We start from the raw sequence: 17,078 nt of genomic DNA, 5'->3' as shown, positions 1-17,078 counted from the left end.
TCTCACCCCCCTGTGGCTCTCCCCCCACTGTGATTCTCCCTCCTTTTGGAGATCCAGGGTCACAGAAAAAGCATCTGTGTTGGTGTGCACCCCCTATAGTGCTGAATATGCTTCCACAGGCTTGGCTGTGTGTTTCAACACACACTCACACACACACACACACACACACACACACACACACACAGATAATACTCAGTTTACAACCCCCCAAACAAAGTCTCAGCCATTGCCCCAGAGCCTCTCCATCTATCTGTCAGTGGATGATATGGATTTGAAGATAAATAAATGCCCCTTCTCCATTCTGCTCTGCTCCTCTCCAGACTAGACAACATTGCCTCTCTTTTAATCTGCAGAAAGAGAGAGATGTGCCTCCGTCTGCAGTTTAGGGCTCCCCCCCACCCCCCAATCCGTGGAGGAGCTCTGAGGCCCCGAGTTCTCTCTCTATGTGTGTCATCTGCCCGAATTGCACTTCCCCTGGCAGTGGGGGAATGAATTATAAAATAGGCCTGTCACACTAATCTCTCAGCCTTGGGCCAATAGTTAAATAAATCATTTTAATGATTGCCACGCCACACGGAGGAAGAGGAGGAGGAGGCTCTGGATGGTGTTGTGCGGGTGTCTGATGTGCACAGTCTATCAACAGCATCAATGCTAGGCTCCTAAAATGTCCCCCCATCTTCAAACACAAGCATAAGCACATATTGAAATGGCACTTGTACATCTGCAGACACACACACACACACACACACACACACACACACACACACACACACACACATTTTGCCTTCACCTCCTCCGTGGAGAATGCATGTTTAAATGGGAATTGGAGGCTGAGCTCCACAGAGGATGTTGATAAAAGTGTTGTCACTCTTCATCAAGGGATTTTTTTTTATGTCTAGCTTAAATACATTATATTAAATACAATATATATCTTGTGTATGGTGGCTTAAATGCAAGCATGTGGGATAGTAATGTGATTAGCACAGTTCAAAAATAAATGCTCAGACAACTCTTATGCACAAATTCCACTTATAAAGGAAAATGAGAAAACTGAGACAGGCAGATGCAGGAAAGCACAGAGATTATATGCGACACGTTTAGGTGATAGACGGGGAGGAGGAGTAGGTGTGATATGTCATCCACAGGTGATAGGCTGCTTTGTTGCATTTGTCAGATAACGCCAAACTTTTGGGTGTCAGAACATTGACAGTGCATTCATTTTCACAGACAGACACTTTGTGCTGTTCATATTTTGGCCTCATCATCATTAGTACCCGCTGGCTGTGTACCCGTTACAACTGTTGGCCGATACTTCATTTGGCCATTAACGAATTTAATCACAGGGAGGGGTTAGATCAGAGAAAATTCATTAAGGCTTAATAACATTTTTTCTGATGATTGATCTAGACGTGTTGCTGAAGGCCTTGCTAAATAAAGATTACCGGCTGAGCAGCTGGGAAACATTTGGGAGCTTCTTCGCTTTAAAACAAAGGCAAGAGGTGGTACATGGGAGATAGGAGTAGAGGAAAGGTGAGATGGAATGAGGGAAGCAGATGACGTGACAAGAGCAGGAGGAACTGACGAGACGAAAGTGTCGTCGCCAAGTCTCTCCTATTCTGTGAGAAACGGTCCACAACACAAAGACATTCTGTGAAATGTCTCAAAGAGAAATGGTGAATATTTGAAAGGAACTGAGCATTATGACAAAAAAAAAAAAATAAAAAAAAAAATAAAAATTGAACAGTAAGTTTTAAAGTTAAAGAGAGCTTGAGAAAGGTAGCGGTGAAGAGCATGAACAGACTCAGAAACACTTTGCAGTTGAAGAAAAGTTGCGGGCACCAATGGAAAGAAAGTTTGTCTCTTGTCCTTCATATCAAAGGTAGACACCCCATGGTGATTGGGGAGGAATACGATTGTACTCTGCTCCTCTCTGACAGACCCGGCAGAGCTTTGACATGTCAGTCAGAGCAGGAGGGGAGAGAGTGGGAAAGTCACAGAGAGGCAGAGAATGACAGGAAAAAAAAAGAAAGGACATGTCCATCCTGAGAAATGCACAGACACACACACACACACACACACATTTACTAATGAGTTGCCCAGGGTCACTGGGAGAGAGACACTTTGTTGCCTCACATGGCCCAGCAGCTGTCCATGTGTGAATACAGATCTGATGATGCTTCAAAGAAGAAGTAGAAGTACTTCTAAGTGTGTGCATGTATGTGTGTGTGTGTTTGTGTGCGTCCCTGCTGGCCTGTGCTCACATGCACTGAAAGCCTGTTCCTGTCTGCCCTGAGCGTCGGTTAACCTGTGTTGTGTCCGGCAGGCCACCATCACCACCACCATCACCACACCCTCTCACTCCCCACCTCAGCCCTACCTGAGGCCGCAGAGGGCCCCCTGGGGCGGGGCCGCATGGTGGAGCGGAAGGACCCCCCCATGAGCTCAGACAAAGGGGAGGACCCCTACGTGGCCGTGCCCTCTCAGACTCAGCCCGAAGCCAATGGTAAGCCTTGGAACGCAACAGTGAGCAGACAATTCGGTCCATTGTCACCTGTGGCAAGGGAGGCGGGTGGGCAGGGAGGACGGGTTGGGGGGGGTTTGCGTAATTGAGATTTACGGCTGCCTGGCTGCTTCCAGCTGACAAGGTGTAGAGATTCTGAATCGCTTTCTCTCCAGGGGACAAATTGCCTTAAACTGCGTGCATACACCCCCCCCAGCAAGATGTATGTAAACACACCCACATTGTAAATACATATGCAGACACGCTATTCCCGCACAAACGCTCACATGCACACGCTTCAGGGTGGATTTATTATCTGTGGACTGTAATGTCCCACAGGAGATGTAATATCCAGACCATTACACTCTGAAAAGGAAGATGGCGATGTATTTATTTCCTGGAAAAGATGGCCGGGGCCCCGGCTCTGTCATGCTTTGAGACACGGTGACATGACATTGAATGCCCTTTTCTCCCGTGTTAACAACCTGCCTAATGCTGCAGCGGCTCAAGGATGGCTCGCTGGATAAATGAGACGGAGAGAGAATATAGGAAGGGGAAACGGACGAGTGGGACGACACACAATGGAGGGGCGGGGGGAGGGGTGGGGGGGTGTCACAGCAGTGCTGCCGATCCAGGTTTTGTGTCTTAATGAAACACCTAGACTTATTAAAGATCCCATTAAATCATGTAACATAGCTGCACTGCTTTAAATAGTTTGTACTAACAGAGCCAGCATCAACTCTTCCATACTTATTCATGAAGAAAGCATTTAAGGACAAAAAAACAAACTAAACTTGCATCTTATGCACTATTAAAAGAAAACTTCAGAATTTCTGTAATCCAAACAAAGATCGTAGTCAGAAATATCTACACATCAACTTTCTCAGTTTATAGGACAGAATTTTTTTTTTTTTTTTCCCCCCAAATACATTTTTCACTTATCAAATACCGAAGTACAAGTACACATACTGCGGCACACTTAAAGCTCTCTTATAATTCTAAAAAACGAAAATAAGGCGTTATGCATGTTCAGACAGCCACACATCCAGCAAAAATTCCCCCCATCTACTGTCTGTGGAATAAAACAGAGACACAGCAGTGACTGCGACATGTCGGCTGGAAGCAGTAAGGCATCGCTGGGTAGATCCAGGCACAATGGTGGCAGAGACTTCAGACAGCATGCCTACAGCCAGTATCACAACATGCTGTCGCTCTCCTTGTTGCCTTTACCTGAGCAGCTTTTATGTTACTCATGCCTCACAAGCAATTGTGAGGAATGCTATACTTTTTAGAAGGGGGGGGGGGTGTAAATGTGCAAGTTTCAAGCTCAGGTAACTGCAACAGGGCTTCACATTTCAAAAACAATGCTTCTTGCTGTTTTTCTGTATTATCATTATTGTTATTATTATTATCATTTCTAAAAGACACCTTTGCAGCTTGTTTCAATATTTATCAGTTCTGTTTTCAATTTCAGCTCTACAGTCTTTCAGTTTTACTTTTCTCTGAAAGTCAGCTCTGATTAGATTTTTTTTTTTCCTTATGTTGGTTTCTTGTGAGCAATTCTTGATATTTTGCATGGCTTGGTGTGAGATTATGTCTATTTTTTCTTTTCTTTTTTTTTTGCTATTTATACATTTGCCTTTTTCCTGCCTTGATTGCTTTGATGGTATTAGGCACAGTTTTGCCTCCATGCAGCTTAATGCTTTTCAGCATGGCAAATTGAGCACCACAGTCAACAGTATTCATTTCCTGCTCCACCCATCCTGCCTCCTCTTCCTTCCTGTCAGCCAAAGTATTACTGGCTTCAGGTGTCAACTGTACTGTGAAAACTTTTCAAACTGCATATGTTGAAAATGGAATCAATATAGGCTATGAGAAGCGATTATGGAGTTATGTAAATGAGTCGTTTCATCTGCATTTTAATGGTACAGCGATAAACTCATGCAACAAATTTTACACTAGACATTGGGGATAAATATTTGGCTAGAGCATCAAAAGTATGAAAGTTTATGCTTGATTGACAACATATTAACTCATATCCAAAGTTATTTGCAACCATGTTCCCAACGTAAAAAAAAATTACAATTACTTCCTAACTTTTTCATTTGCAGCATTGTGGAATCTTATCTGCTAATGAATATTACAGTGCTGTCAATATGTATTAGTCCAACACCACCAGAGTAATTAGAAATGCTGCAAAGTGAGAGTGTTCTCACACTGATGATATTTAGCACCCAACAGCATCATTATCTGACATTCCAGTGGAGCCATGGCAGTTGCCAGGTGGCAGCTTGTGTTTCACAGTACATTTGAGCTTGAGTGTTTGTCTGCCTATCTGTCTGTCTGTCTGTCTGTCTGTCTGTCCGGACCTCATCAGTCTCTGTTATGTTTTTCTTTCCGTTCCTGTCATTCCACCATAAACCTCTCCCTCTGCCTCCCGTCGCTCAACCTGCTCCCCGAAAACCAGCAACCCTGCCACTTTTCCACCATCTGCTGCCATTGTGATCAGTCTCCCTTCCACAGGGCCTCTCATCTGACTGGGATGGCATGTTCCAAGGCTATACCTTACCTAGTGCAAATTAATTCCTGAACCAATTTATGGAGCCTCCTCCTCACAATGCCCCTCCCCCCTGGCTTTCCCTGTCTCTTCTCCTCCCCCATCTCTGCGTCTCTGTCTCTCCCCTTGTAGTCTGTCTCTTCTCCAACTGGAGTCATATCTCTTCCCTTGTCTGCAGGAATGAATCCTTGCCTGTCTCTCCCCCTTTTCGCTCTCCCTCCTCTTTCTTCCCTCTCTCTGTCAGTCTCAACCCCCCCCCCCCCCTCCCACCTTACATCCATCCTCCCCCAACCTCCGACCTGTAGCCACCGCTGTGTTGCTCCAATTTATGGGTTCATTACAACAGCTATCCAGAGGGGGGAGGCAAGAAAAAAGGTGGACGGAAAGAGGGATGGAGAGACACAACAAGGGAAGAGACATGGGAAATGTGGGAGGGGAGAAGCACAGAGAGAAAAGGAACACATGTGATAGAGATTTATTAAACAGAACAAGACCATAACATAGCAGTGAAGGTTATAAAAGAGAAGGGTAAACCAAAGAAGGTGGACTGACTAACTGAACAAAAGTGATGGAAAGAAAAGGGAATAAGTGAGGATACAAGATGTAGCTGAACAGAGTCAGTAACAATGTTTTTTCTCTATCCCTCTTATTCATTCTTTTCATACTGGGCTGCAGTTTTCACGCTGAATGTCCAGTATTTTTTTATTTACCCGGCTAACTCAACTAATCCTGGCTGCAATGATGTCGGGCTGAATATCACAAAAAAAGAAGTAGGTACATTTGGTGAAATCCTGTCTCCTAGAAATGACTTAAATATAATAACAGGAAATTACATTTTCCTCCTGACTGGTAAACTGCAAACCTTGGTAAGGTTTTTCATTCGTTTCTTACAAAATCCACCCTAGAAGCAAAAGCATGATTAACAGATTTCTAAGGGTTATGTTAAAGCACTTCGAACACCTGAATTTTTAAAACTTCAGCATAACATGTAATGTTTTCTATTTATTAACAATAACCACTCCACCTTGTGCAGACAAGAGTGCCTATTATTCTGCCCTCCTCATTCACACTGTAAGGCTAAATAAGAGACACAACACTGTTCAGCAGCATTCACAAATGAGAACCTCCAAAGTAATCACATATTTGAATCTACATGTCTTGACAGCAGTGTATACATCGCAACCTTTATGAAATAGGAAATAGGTTTTACTGCAGTGCTGTATTTTGGAGGGGGTCGTGTGACAGATCAGTAGTGTTGACAACATGTTGTACTTTCCACACTGGAAAGATCACGTTACCTACGTACATAATGCAGACAACAGTTATATATATATTTATTTATTTATTTTATTTTTTTACCAAAATCTAATTGGGAATACATAACCACCATTTTTAAGGGACCTGGCTCTCTGATGTGGTGCGATGTATTCTCTTTTCATGCATGCTGAAGAAGACACTTTATGTTTTGTCACTTCTTTTTGTGTTTTGTTTGCACTTTTTGTTTTGATAAGTAGTGCATTCAGATTTCATCTGAAGACGCTTGTTTTTGTTTTTTTTCCCCCCAACATTGTGTTTCCAAAATAACATTAGAGTGCTTTGATGAGATTTCCTCCCCATTACATGAGAGCCACTGTAATTTATGGAGAGATATGATTTCCCTCCATGTCAGGATTTTTCACTGTACCGCCAACTGTCTGACAGCTGCTCTGCACGAGTTATTTTCAGCTGCAGGCAGCTCCCTGGCACCTGTGTGCCAAGGTGAGGCGGGTATGATCGGGGAAGGGTATGACCCCTCTCACACTAGAATACAGTTCCCATTTTTAATTCCTCCTTGCCAAAAAGCATTTCACTTTCCGCAGAGCTGTTGAGGAAACACTTCACCATTGTCACCGGGCATGTCGTGTCACTCTTGAATGCTACACGTACTGAAGTTATGGGAGGAGAGACTGTCATGTATTTGCAATTGCAGCAGGAAAAAAAGGCATCAAATTCTGGTTTTAAATTTTAATGGATTCATCCCCTGTTGCCTTCTGTCCGTCCAGCTACTCGGCCCCAGAAGGGCAGAATTGTGGCTTTGATCTCAGTTTTTCTGGCAAATTTGCAAACACAGTTATGTTGACCGTAAAAAAAAACAAAAAACAAAACAAAACACAAAAACAAGGCAAAAGGCAGTTATAAAAGGATGCTATAAACCACTCATTTATCCCACATTAGCCCTGCTTGTACTAAAAGTAACAAAAAAAAAAAACTCCTGCCAAGGCACAGGGTAGTGTTTAGTACCCATTAGCCTTAAATGTTGCCGGTCTGTAATTGTCACACAATTTCCCTTCAGCGATGTTTCTTAGTGAGCCAGAAAAGATAGAGAAGGGATTTCGTGCTTGTCTGATTATTATGAAGCGACATCTCCTCTCAAATTGCCTTCCCCTGGAGGTGAGCTGACAAGATTTGAGGTAATAGAGGCTTTGGTTTAACATGAACTCTGGTCACTGTCAGTTGATGATATATCTGGCTGGCGGACTTTTTCAGCAGCCTGTGAGGCTCGGCACGTTGGGCAATTCAGCGGCAACAGTTTCATATGTCTTGACAGCAGAATGATAGGATTTAGATTGATCCTATAAAAAAGGATGATAGACTGTAGGTTGAAAGTTGGTGAGGCAGCCCTGAAATGCAGAAATACTTCATTGTAGCAATAGAGAAAAGAGTTTTATTAATCAAATGATGATGATTTTCTTGTCATTCAGTTCAGGATTTTGATGCACTGTGTCCTGCTGGTCAGAGTTTACTGTGTGAGCCTGTTGAACTATTTGCAGTTCATTGTGAATCATAACAGAAACAGTGGACTGTTTCCCGATATTACGCACTTCCCTGACTGATGCCAAGACATGAGTCGTAATTTCCTCCGCTGATTAGCGTATTGTTGTCTCAGACCGTTTTTGTTTTCCGCACGCATTTGCTGCTTACTTTTCTTTTATACACTGCTAATTCTCTTCTGTAAGACGCCTCACCATCTCCGCTTCATACAAAAGCTTTGCTTTGTATTTTTTGGCCACCGACTGAATCCCATATCACAGTGACTCATCTTTTTCTGCTTGTGGAACTTCTACCTACATGCAGCTGTCACTATTCTTTTTTTTTTTTTGTTATGAATGCCTTTTTCATTGACTAAAATGGCTGGATGAATGGTAACTTATATCAAAAGCACAGGCGTGACACCTAGGCCATGCATACAAGTCATCGGCTTCCCAGTAAAGTGTTTTCAGCAGTCAAAGCAAGTTAGGAAAACACCGAATAAGAGCGATTCATCAGTGCTGCACAGGAGTCAACACTAAGTGACAGAATCTATGGAAATGAGCCGCTTCAGGGTACCAACATATAAATACAGCAAGATATAGAAGTAATTAGATAGTGTTGGCTCAGCGTGCCATGCTGGGTAGTGCCTTCTCCCAAGTTTATTGCTCGTTAATGCAAACAGTGACAGTGTCAATTTAAGGCATCAAACAGCTGATGAAAAATGTTCCAGGGATGGTTAATTTAGGCTCATTTCCTGTGAGCATTTAATACTACATTTTGTACGCAGGGCGGTGGATAAGGTAGTACATCTGTGTTAATACCTGAGGTACCGAATGATATAATTAGAGGTTTAATTATACCCTAACAGGCTCATTAGCATTCAGTGCACAGACTCACGATTGTCTGATGCTTCAATATTGAATAACGCCATTAAGAACCTCTCGAATCCAAACACACACAAGACTTAATGGGGTAATATCCTAACTGGGGATTCAATAGAACTTAATGAATTGCTGTCATCATCTAAACAGCAATGCTCTTTTTAAAAGATGACATCAAGCAACTCCCTGAAAGCAAATCAGAAGTTTGTAAAGCACTCGCTGCGGTGAAGAGTAAAAAATGTTCGGCTCCTCCTCCTCATCTTTCCTGCTGCTCGAATAAGTCTTTAGTTATCAAGGTCCACTTCTCTGTCTTTCAACAAGTGGCAAGTCAGTGAGTGCAGTGAAGTCTGATTAAGATTTTTATCATTTTGCAGACGTCTTTGTGCCATGGCCTGCAGCCAGAGGTTAGGGCACTCTCCATAACCCCTCTGTGATGTTAAACTGCCTTTGAAGTTTTCCCAACACCAGCACAAAGACGAGCTCTGTGAGCTTAACTCAGTTGGTGCCTCTGAAAAGATGAGTGTAAGAGTGTCTATGTGTGTGTGTGAAAGAGAGAGAGAGAGAGAGAGAGAGAGAGAGAGAGAGGGAGAGAGAGAGAGAGGGGGGGGAGCGGGAGCTTTCACAAGTTCCAGTCACAGAAGATTACAACGTTTCTGATTTATAAGTGTTGCTGACCCAGGCTGTTTTGACAGTGAGAACTATCTGAGTATCTGAGATACGTGTTTAATATCTGAATGTTGAGGCCCGAGGCGGTGTGAAATTCTAATCAATTCAACCACTGAGAGGAGTGTCGAGCTGGAGGATGCCTTGCGATGCGTTGTGGGGGCGAGGCCAGAGTTGAAACCGGAGGATTATAAGTCACTGTACAGCCAACAGCAGCTGAGATGAGACCAAAGCAGAAAATCTGAGTCAAGTTTTAGCAGCACTTTGAAACTTTTTAAGGTCATGTCGTGAAACTTTTGAAAAGTCCTGCCACAGACCTGAGACCACAAACAGGTCTCCAAAAAAAAAAAAATATAGCCACCTTGATTCAGAACGCTGAAGTCCTGTGATTCGACAGAGACAGCTCAGGTGTCCTCTGATTCTGCTTTGATGTCAGGATGAGACACTATTTCTCACATGAAAGATTGAAGTCTTCAAAGTTTCTCCTCTTTCTTTCTTTTGTGTTTTACCCAAGGCCTTGGGCTAAGTACCCTCCGGACGTGTATGTGAGTGCAAAGAGTCATGGGGAGATCGATGGAAGGGGTGAAAAGAGTGAGAAAATAATGAAAGTTACACAGTTAAATGGGGCTTAATCGTGGGTTCTCACACCAGGAACAGAAGACTAAGATCAAGTTCCACTGATCACCTCCTCCACAAGAACAGACAAGCAGTTTGGCTCTGTGGCCCTCAGGCAAACCCAAAGCCTGGGTGGAAATAAATTAACCTTCAATCGGAATAAATGTTCTGTCATGAAAGTTCATAACAGTTTTGACTTGCTATTTCAGGATGTAAGCACTAAAGACAGAGATCGGTGAATGTATTTACATTTAACACGGATTAGGGATAAAAGAGAGATTTGCCAAAGTATTTGTTTATGCTTGCACTTTCATTTTCGTGCGAGAATGATTTTTGGAGATTTTCAGGGCTCCTCGCCTCAGGAGAAGCGGAATTCCTCTTGCTTTTCTTCTCTGCTGTCAGTAGACACATTTAACCCAGCAGCTCTCAAACAGCAACCCTCGTCATCGTCGTTTCTGCCAAAGGATGATAACTCACAATGCGCGCGAGGTTCATAATTACAGCCTTCCCCGTTTCCACTGAATGAGAACACTTAGAATAAGGAAGACAGGCAGTGTGAAGAAAAACACCCTGAAAGTCGGGAGAGTGATTTATTGTTGCTGTAAGGAAGAGAAGTAGCAGAGAGTGGAGCGAGAGGGCAAAAAGAAAAAGATCTTAGTAAGGACAGAAGAAAGTCAACAAAGTGAAAGATAGCGGCGAGGAAAAGTATCTCTTTTGTTCTCAGATGTTACTGTATGAGATGGAAAGCAGATGGTTTCTTCAGACAGATGAAGCCGTTTGGTCACACAGGCTGTATAACACTTGTCAGACCTCTAATGCCTCTCTGCAGATAAAACTCATCAGGTCTCACACTATCTACACAGACGGGCATGTCCGCGATAAGACGTGATTCTGGCTGGAACAGAAGTTTTTTAAACCTTTTGTTAAACACTAAATGACAGATGCATGTTGTCAGCACTCTATTAAAGAGGATAGTGAAGTTTTCGGGTGGCGTTTGTTTTATCTATGATTAGCTGTGAAGTTGATTCAGTGAGGTACGGCTCCGTGCTTCGTTTCAGCTGGGAAAGGGAGTTGGAAGTCATGTTTTAGGAGTATGACTCCAGCTAGCAAGGATTATGGATGCGAGTCGAAGAGAGTCTGGATTTCGGTTCCATGAGAACAGATTACAACGCTGTTTCTTTGTCTGTGTTATGTCTCGGTTTGGAGACAGAGAAAGGAGATATCCTCCGAGTACATCGTCAGCCACATCGCCTCGCTGAAAAGCCCAAACACGATTACCCGGCCTCTTCAAGGTTTTTTTGCCACTAACGCGTCATTTTGTGGCAGCTTCTTTTGGAAAATAACAAAGCAAATTGAAACACTTTAATGATGATTTGCGGGAGAAGAGATGTGATTTGTTGAAACAGTAAACTGGAAGAGGAGCAAAATGCATCAATCTGCTTGTTGAAAAACTGTTTCAATTACTGTGTTGTGTTAAATTTTGAAGTTCACAGCTCAGCGGTACATTTCACTTTAAAATATTTAATGCAGACCGGTTCAAATTTTCAAAAACCGCATCTACTTTTTGTGAATATCTAAAAAATTGTTTAAAGAATTCGAAGTCAAGACAAACCACTCATGCTTTTTTAGACATAGTGTCATTTTTATGTAAATTCTCTTTGATATCTGAAGCCTGCTACAGAAATCCCATTTCCCACACAGACACTTCCTATGAAGGAGATCTATCAAATTAGACTCAGATGATACAGATTGGCTCACTTTAATATTTTAGATTTATTTATTTTTTTGTTTTTGCATTTTACAGTTTTCAAATGATTTCAATTTTACAACCAACACTGACCCTTCACAAATGTCTTTCACGTGTAAACGTTTTTTTACAATGAATAATATATCACCGGGCTCGGAGCACATGTGTGGAACTGAGTCACGTTATCAAGAGCAGCGGTGCGCTGTGGGAGCTTTTTACATGATAGAGCCCACCTGTCTAATCCTCTGTCTGCGGTAACTGATCTGTGTTGGCCGCAGGTCATGTGTGAATGCATTATAAATCTCTCTACTGTGGACTGGTGTGTTTAACCCGAGGTACAAAGTGTTGCATTAGATGTCTACATTCATCAGCAGGCTGGAGGATATCATCAGTGTTTATGTGTGTAGGAGGTGCGTGTGTGTGAGTGCGTGGAGATAATTTGAGCCCCATTTTACGACACACAACGTTGCTACCCCCAAATTCCCTCCCACTGATACAATACTTCTTATCCGTTTTTATTGAATTATCTTTTATCTGGCTGCATTGCAACATACTTTTGCCAGTCTTTGAAAGTGCCACTTTCATAAGATACTGATGACATAGCTCATTGGATTTAACGCATAATCATGGGCCTTTTAATGTATTCTCTGTGATTCATGAGATTGGATCCAAGCTTTATGAAAAGTCTCCCATTTGCATCAATGAGAAGAAAGCGGTTTGGGTATTTCAGGCTCCTTTATCTGCGTTCATATCTTTTTTCATTTCAGCAGAGGGTTTTATCTGGGATTTAAAATGTGAATCATAATCACTCCTCCAAAACACATTTTCAGTCTAAGATTGGATTTTCAGAAAACACTGAATGTTGCTACTTCGAGCTCCCATTTGTGTCCATTCTGAATAGCTGTTCCTCATGATGAGATAAACCCGTCTTCATTTGCATGTTTGTCATGAAATTATTTCCACCTGTAATAATTTTTGCCTCGGAAATATTGTTACGTCTTATAATTCAATATCATTTTCTATTTAGTTGCCTGTCCAATAAAAAGTGTCCATCCCAACAGCTCAGCCTTTATTTCGAAACAACAACACACACCAGCAGCAGTAGGATTTTTTCCAATTTTTAGGCTGCCAGTTTGAATGTCATCTCACCGTTTCTCTGCAGGTGTGATCCGTGAGAGCTACCAGAAGGGTCGTGACCAGCTGGTTCCTGTGACCCTGTTGGCCATTGCTGTCATCCTAGCATTTGCCATGGGCGCCATCTTCTCTGGCATCATTGTCTACTGTGTTTGTGACCACCGACGGCGAGACATGGACCTGACGGGCCGCAAGGAAAAGGACAGCCTCCATCTCCACTCCCGCCGGGGATCTATGAACAGCGTGACTAAGCTGACGGGCCTGTTTGAGACACAGGCCAAAGATGGTCGACCTGAGGCGATCCTGACCCCTTTGATGCACAACGGGAGGATGACACCAAACGGGAAGATGCTGATAAAAGCCGATCAGCACCACCTGGACCTCACCGCTCTGCCAACGCCGGAGTCCACCCCCATGCAGCCGCGTCGTAAGCCCAGCCGAGGAAGCCGCGAGTGGGAAAGAAACCAGAACCTCATCAACGCCTGCACCAAGGACATACCACCTATGGGCTCCCCAGTCATCTCCACCGATCTGCCTCTAAGGGCATCGCCAGGGCACATCCCCAGTGTGGTGGTCCTCCCTCTGCCGCAGCATCAGCACCAGCTCCAGCCTCATTTGCAACCACACCAATCCTATCAGCATGAGTACGTGGAGCAGCCGCACCACAGCGACCTGAGCATCGGCCATGGTGTCATGGACGACCAGGGGGCCACCCTGGAGTACAAGACAGTGAAGAGTCCATGTCACAACCTCAACATGGTGGATCCAGAAGGGGTGCTGCCGCCTCGTGTACCCCAGCGGGAGGCATCTCTCACCATCCCTCCTGCTGTGCCACAGATGGGCAAACGCCTGGAGGTCCACTCGTCAGTCTACGGACTCCGGAAAGGATCAGCGTCCGCTGCGTCCGGATCCTCGGCCCTCAAGAAGCACAACACCAACTCATCTAACTCCTCTCATTTGGCAAGACACCACAGCTTCAACCGTGTGGAGACTCCACCGCCTGCCCCTCAGAGGGTGGACTCCATACAAATGACAGCGCAGGGCATATCCCTGTCGCGGCAGCCTGGAATGAGCTCCTACGGTTCACTGCCTCGAACGGGCATCAAACACCTCAAGCCTGACGTCCCTCCAAAACCCTCCGTAGTCTCACTCTCGACAAAAGTCAAGTCCAGTGACTCCTGCACATAGTCAGCTCATCACCCAGTAGGTCCAATGTGAACAGACAGTAGTAAAAGGTTTTTCTGAAAGAGAAAAAAAAAACAGGGAATACTGTACAACTTGCATCTACTTTTAGTGATTTCTTTTTTTTTTTTTTTTTTTGGTTGTTTGTTTGTTTGTTTGTTTTTGGTGTACAGTGGAAAATGAAACACGGTTTTTTAAAGAAAAAAGAAAAACACTTTCCTTTTATATAAATATGTAAATATTATACAAATGGTTGTCGTCATTTGTTGCCATCGTAGAGCTCATGCTCTGTTTGGCTCCCGGTTCCTTTGTAAACACACATGGGAACACATGCCACTGAAACAGAAGAAGATGATGCTCATCCTGAATATTTCATCCAACGGCATTCTGTAGCATCCAAAAACGGTGGCTCTCTCGTTTGTGGTGTCGCTCGGCCACCGGGACTCGACTTGATAGTTTATCACGCTTGTAAAAGCACATAAGAAGACAGCCCAGGGAGTTCGGAGCGTAATCATTGTACAGTAACTTGAGGACTGGGGGAATCTGAGTGAGCAGGCACTCAGAGAGACTGAGCTCAGACTGAACGGACAGATGACTGCCAGAGTTCTGTCGGAAACTGTGAAAAGCCTCTCAGTGTTACCACAATCAAGTCCTGCCTGGATTTGACTGAAAGCCTGGGCCAGAGGAATCTTCTACTGTACTGGTTACTGAATTAACATGACTGTTAATACTAATAGCTTGTTGTATTTATTTTTATTAAGTGCTTTTGGAAAAAAAAAAAAAGAAAAAGACTGACTTTTTAGGCTCAGAGAGAGAGGGAGGGGACAGAGAAGAGATCTTTTAATATTAATTAATCAAGTATGAGAAAAAAAAAAACTTATTTAAAGTCATTAAACTGGAGCCAGTAGAACTTCCTTGATGACTGAAGGTCCTCTTGGGCTGACTGAGTGCTCAGTTGGACCTGCAGCTTGAGATATATGTGAAGAGGAGGAAATATTTATTTAAACTGTGCCAGACAGGGACTTCAACCTTCATGGACCAGACTTTCCATTGTTTTAGACCAATCATAAAAAAAGAGACTTTGTGAATCTCCCCTTTTCACTGCTCCAATGAGCACCCCCCCTCCCCTCCCCTGCCCTCCCACACCCCCCCTTTCAATCAGCACTGTGGTTTTGTGTGAGTCGGTAACATTTGTCCTAATTGGTTGCTGGCTTACCGGTGCCATCAAAGCTCACTGTTGCATGTTGCAAATATAAGATGACCGACTGCAGCAACAGTATGGGAATCTGCATACACACACACAAAAAGAGGCTGTAGGTGGCGCTGCGAGGGAACAGAGCGCGGCCTCCGTTTTTGAACGTTATCGACTTTTCTACCGGTGTCACACAGATGAGCAGGCAAAAAAAAAAAAAAAAAAAAAAGAAAAGAAAGAAAGGATGAAAGGAAAAAGTATATATAAAACATCTGTATTGCCTGCTTCTTTTTCCACATGTAAATTTGTGCCTTACACCCTAAAGTAGTGACAATGTTTCTTTCATAGCATAGTTGACTCTGTCTCCTTGTAGTATTTTTTATTTTTCTTACATCATGATATTTCCCTGGTTTGATAAAAATGCAATTAAAGAATGTAGGTGTTATTGTTGTAATTCTGGTCCCTACACATAACACACTTACTGTCCAGAGGAGAGAGGGGAAGGAGGACACGCACTCCTCTTTCTTTCTGACGCACACACATAAACACATGCACATACATAACACACACACACACACACACTCATCTTTGTGGTTCATTTCTGATTGTGCCATTAATGCGCTTAAAGCAACCCTTTATGTTGTGCTGGCAGTGTTGATGAAGACGTTGTGAGTGTTTTTCATTTTCTATTTTATACAACTTCAAAGTCCTGGTATTTCTTTTTAATTTTTTTTTTTTCTGCTGTCTTCTTTGTTTGAGGTGATGGTTAACGGACTGATTAATTAATTAGCATTTGTTACTAGTGAAGGCCAATGTATGTGTATCTTTCTGACGCACTACAACAATAATGCTATAGCAACCACGTGGCAGGTGCACAGGATAAAATACAACTAACACAATTGTCGGCTTCTTCAGTAAAATTTAACACTTACTTGTCAGACAGTTGCATAAACAGGCTGGTTCCTGTAAAGAAAGTTGACATTTTAAAACAGTGATATTAAAAGTACCTTATTTAACCCCCATTTTTTAAAAAACAAATAAATAAATAAAAATAAAAAGCAAACAATTGAGGACGTTTAGCAATACATTTTTATTTTGCTTCACTAACTCTCTCTATGACCTGAAGAATGGCTGAGAGTTTTACTAATCTGACCTTTTTCCCGCCTTTCCTTTGCTTAACTGAAGGATTTTTATTGGTCACCTCCCCCAACACTTAAATGAACAGAGCACTCCCTTAGTGTTGTATATGTAGATAGGTAAAAGTTTTCTTGATATCAAGCAATTTTCTGTTTCTCAATGGAGGAAAGCCAACTATGTCTCAATCCACAGCTAACCTGAGAAAGGCGAGTAGGATCTGTGACCTGACTAACAAATGTGTACATAGATGCTGGCAGGGTTCATCAACACATTCGGTCAAAGTTGAAATGACAGGGATGCCCCCCGCCCCTCAGAAAAAAAAAAAAAAACCTGGTCTGGGGTTGGACGAAACAGTAATGACAGCAGTCAGGTAAAAAACAACCATCTCCAAGAGAGCGAAGATTAACATGACTTCCTGAATACCAGTGTGTTGGAGATCGGTATCTGGCCCTGCTTGCACCCTCCAGTAGGTTTGGGTGTGCATGAGCCAGCATTTTTTCCAGGCCTGAAATAATGCTGATCTACTAAGCTAAGTATTTTTTTTTTTTATTTTTTTTTTATCCAAAAATGTCTGGTTGCGTCAGCTTCTTGCCCTGGAACACCACACACAGAATGTGAGCGAGAAAATCTGTCGAGGTTAAATTTCCACCTACTGGAACTGTGGAAGAGTAAATTCTGCT

General features: G+C 43.0%; 1 protein-coding gene across 2 annotated transcripts in view; it reads left to right on the top strand.

Annotated features, from left to right (window-relative positions):
• sema6a (sema domain, transmembrane domain (TM), and cytoplasmic domain, (semaphorin) 6A) overlaps nt 1–16,749 on the top strand; it is a 98,443-nt gene extending 81,694 nt beyond the window's left edge. The window contains exons 18-19 of one of the 2 annotated variants that reach the window (XM_029509589.1): nt 2,324–2,503; nt 12,916–16,749. In XM_029509589.1, coding sequence (XP_029365449.1) covers nt 2,324–2,503; nt 12,916–14,075 — 1,340 coding nt within the window. In that variant the 3' untranslated portion in view covers nt 14,076–16,749. The remainder of the gene's footprint in view (nt 1–2,323; nt 2,504–12,915) is intronic. The other variant, XM_029509590.1, reaches the window with a different exon arrangement.
• Nucleotides 16,750–17,078: the final 329 nt, after the last annotated feature.

This window comes from Echeneis naucrates, chromosome 9 (genome assembly GCF_900963305.1).
Source record: "Echeneis naucrates chromosome 9, fEcheNa1.1, whole genome shotgun sequence".
Classification (NCBI taxonomy): Eukaryota; Metazoa; Chordata; class Actinopteri; order Carangiformes; family Echeneidae; genus Echeneis; species Echeneis naucrates.
Note: the sequence above shows the minus strand (reverse complement) of the source record. Positions and strands in the feature narration are given on the sequence as shown.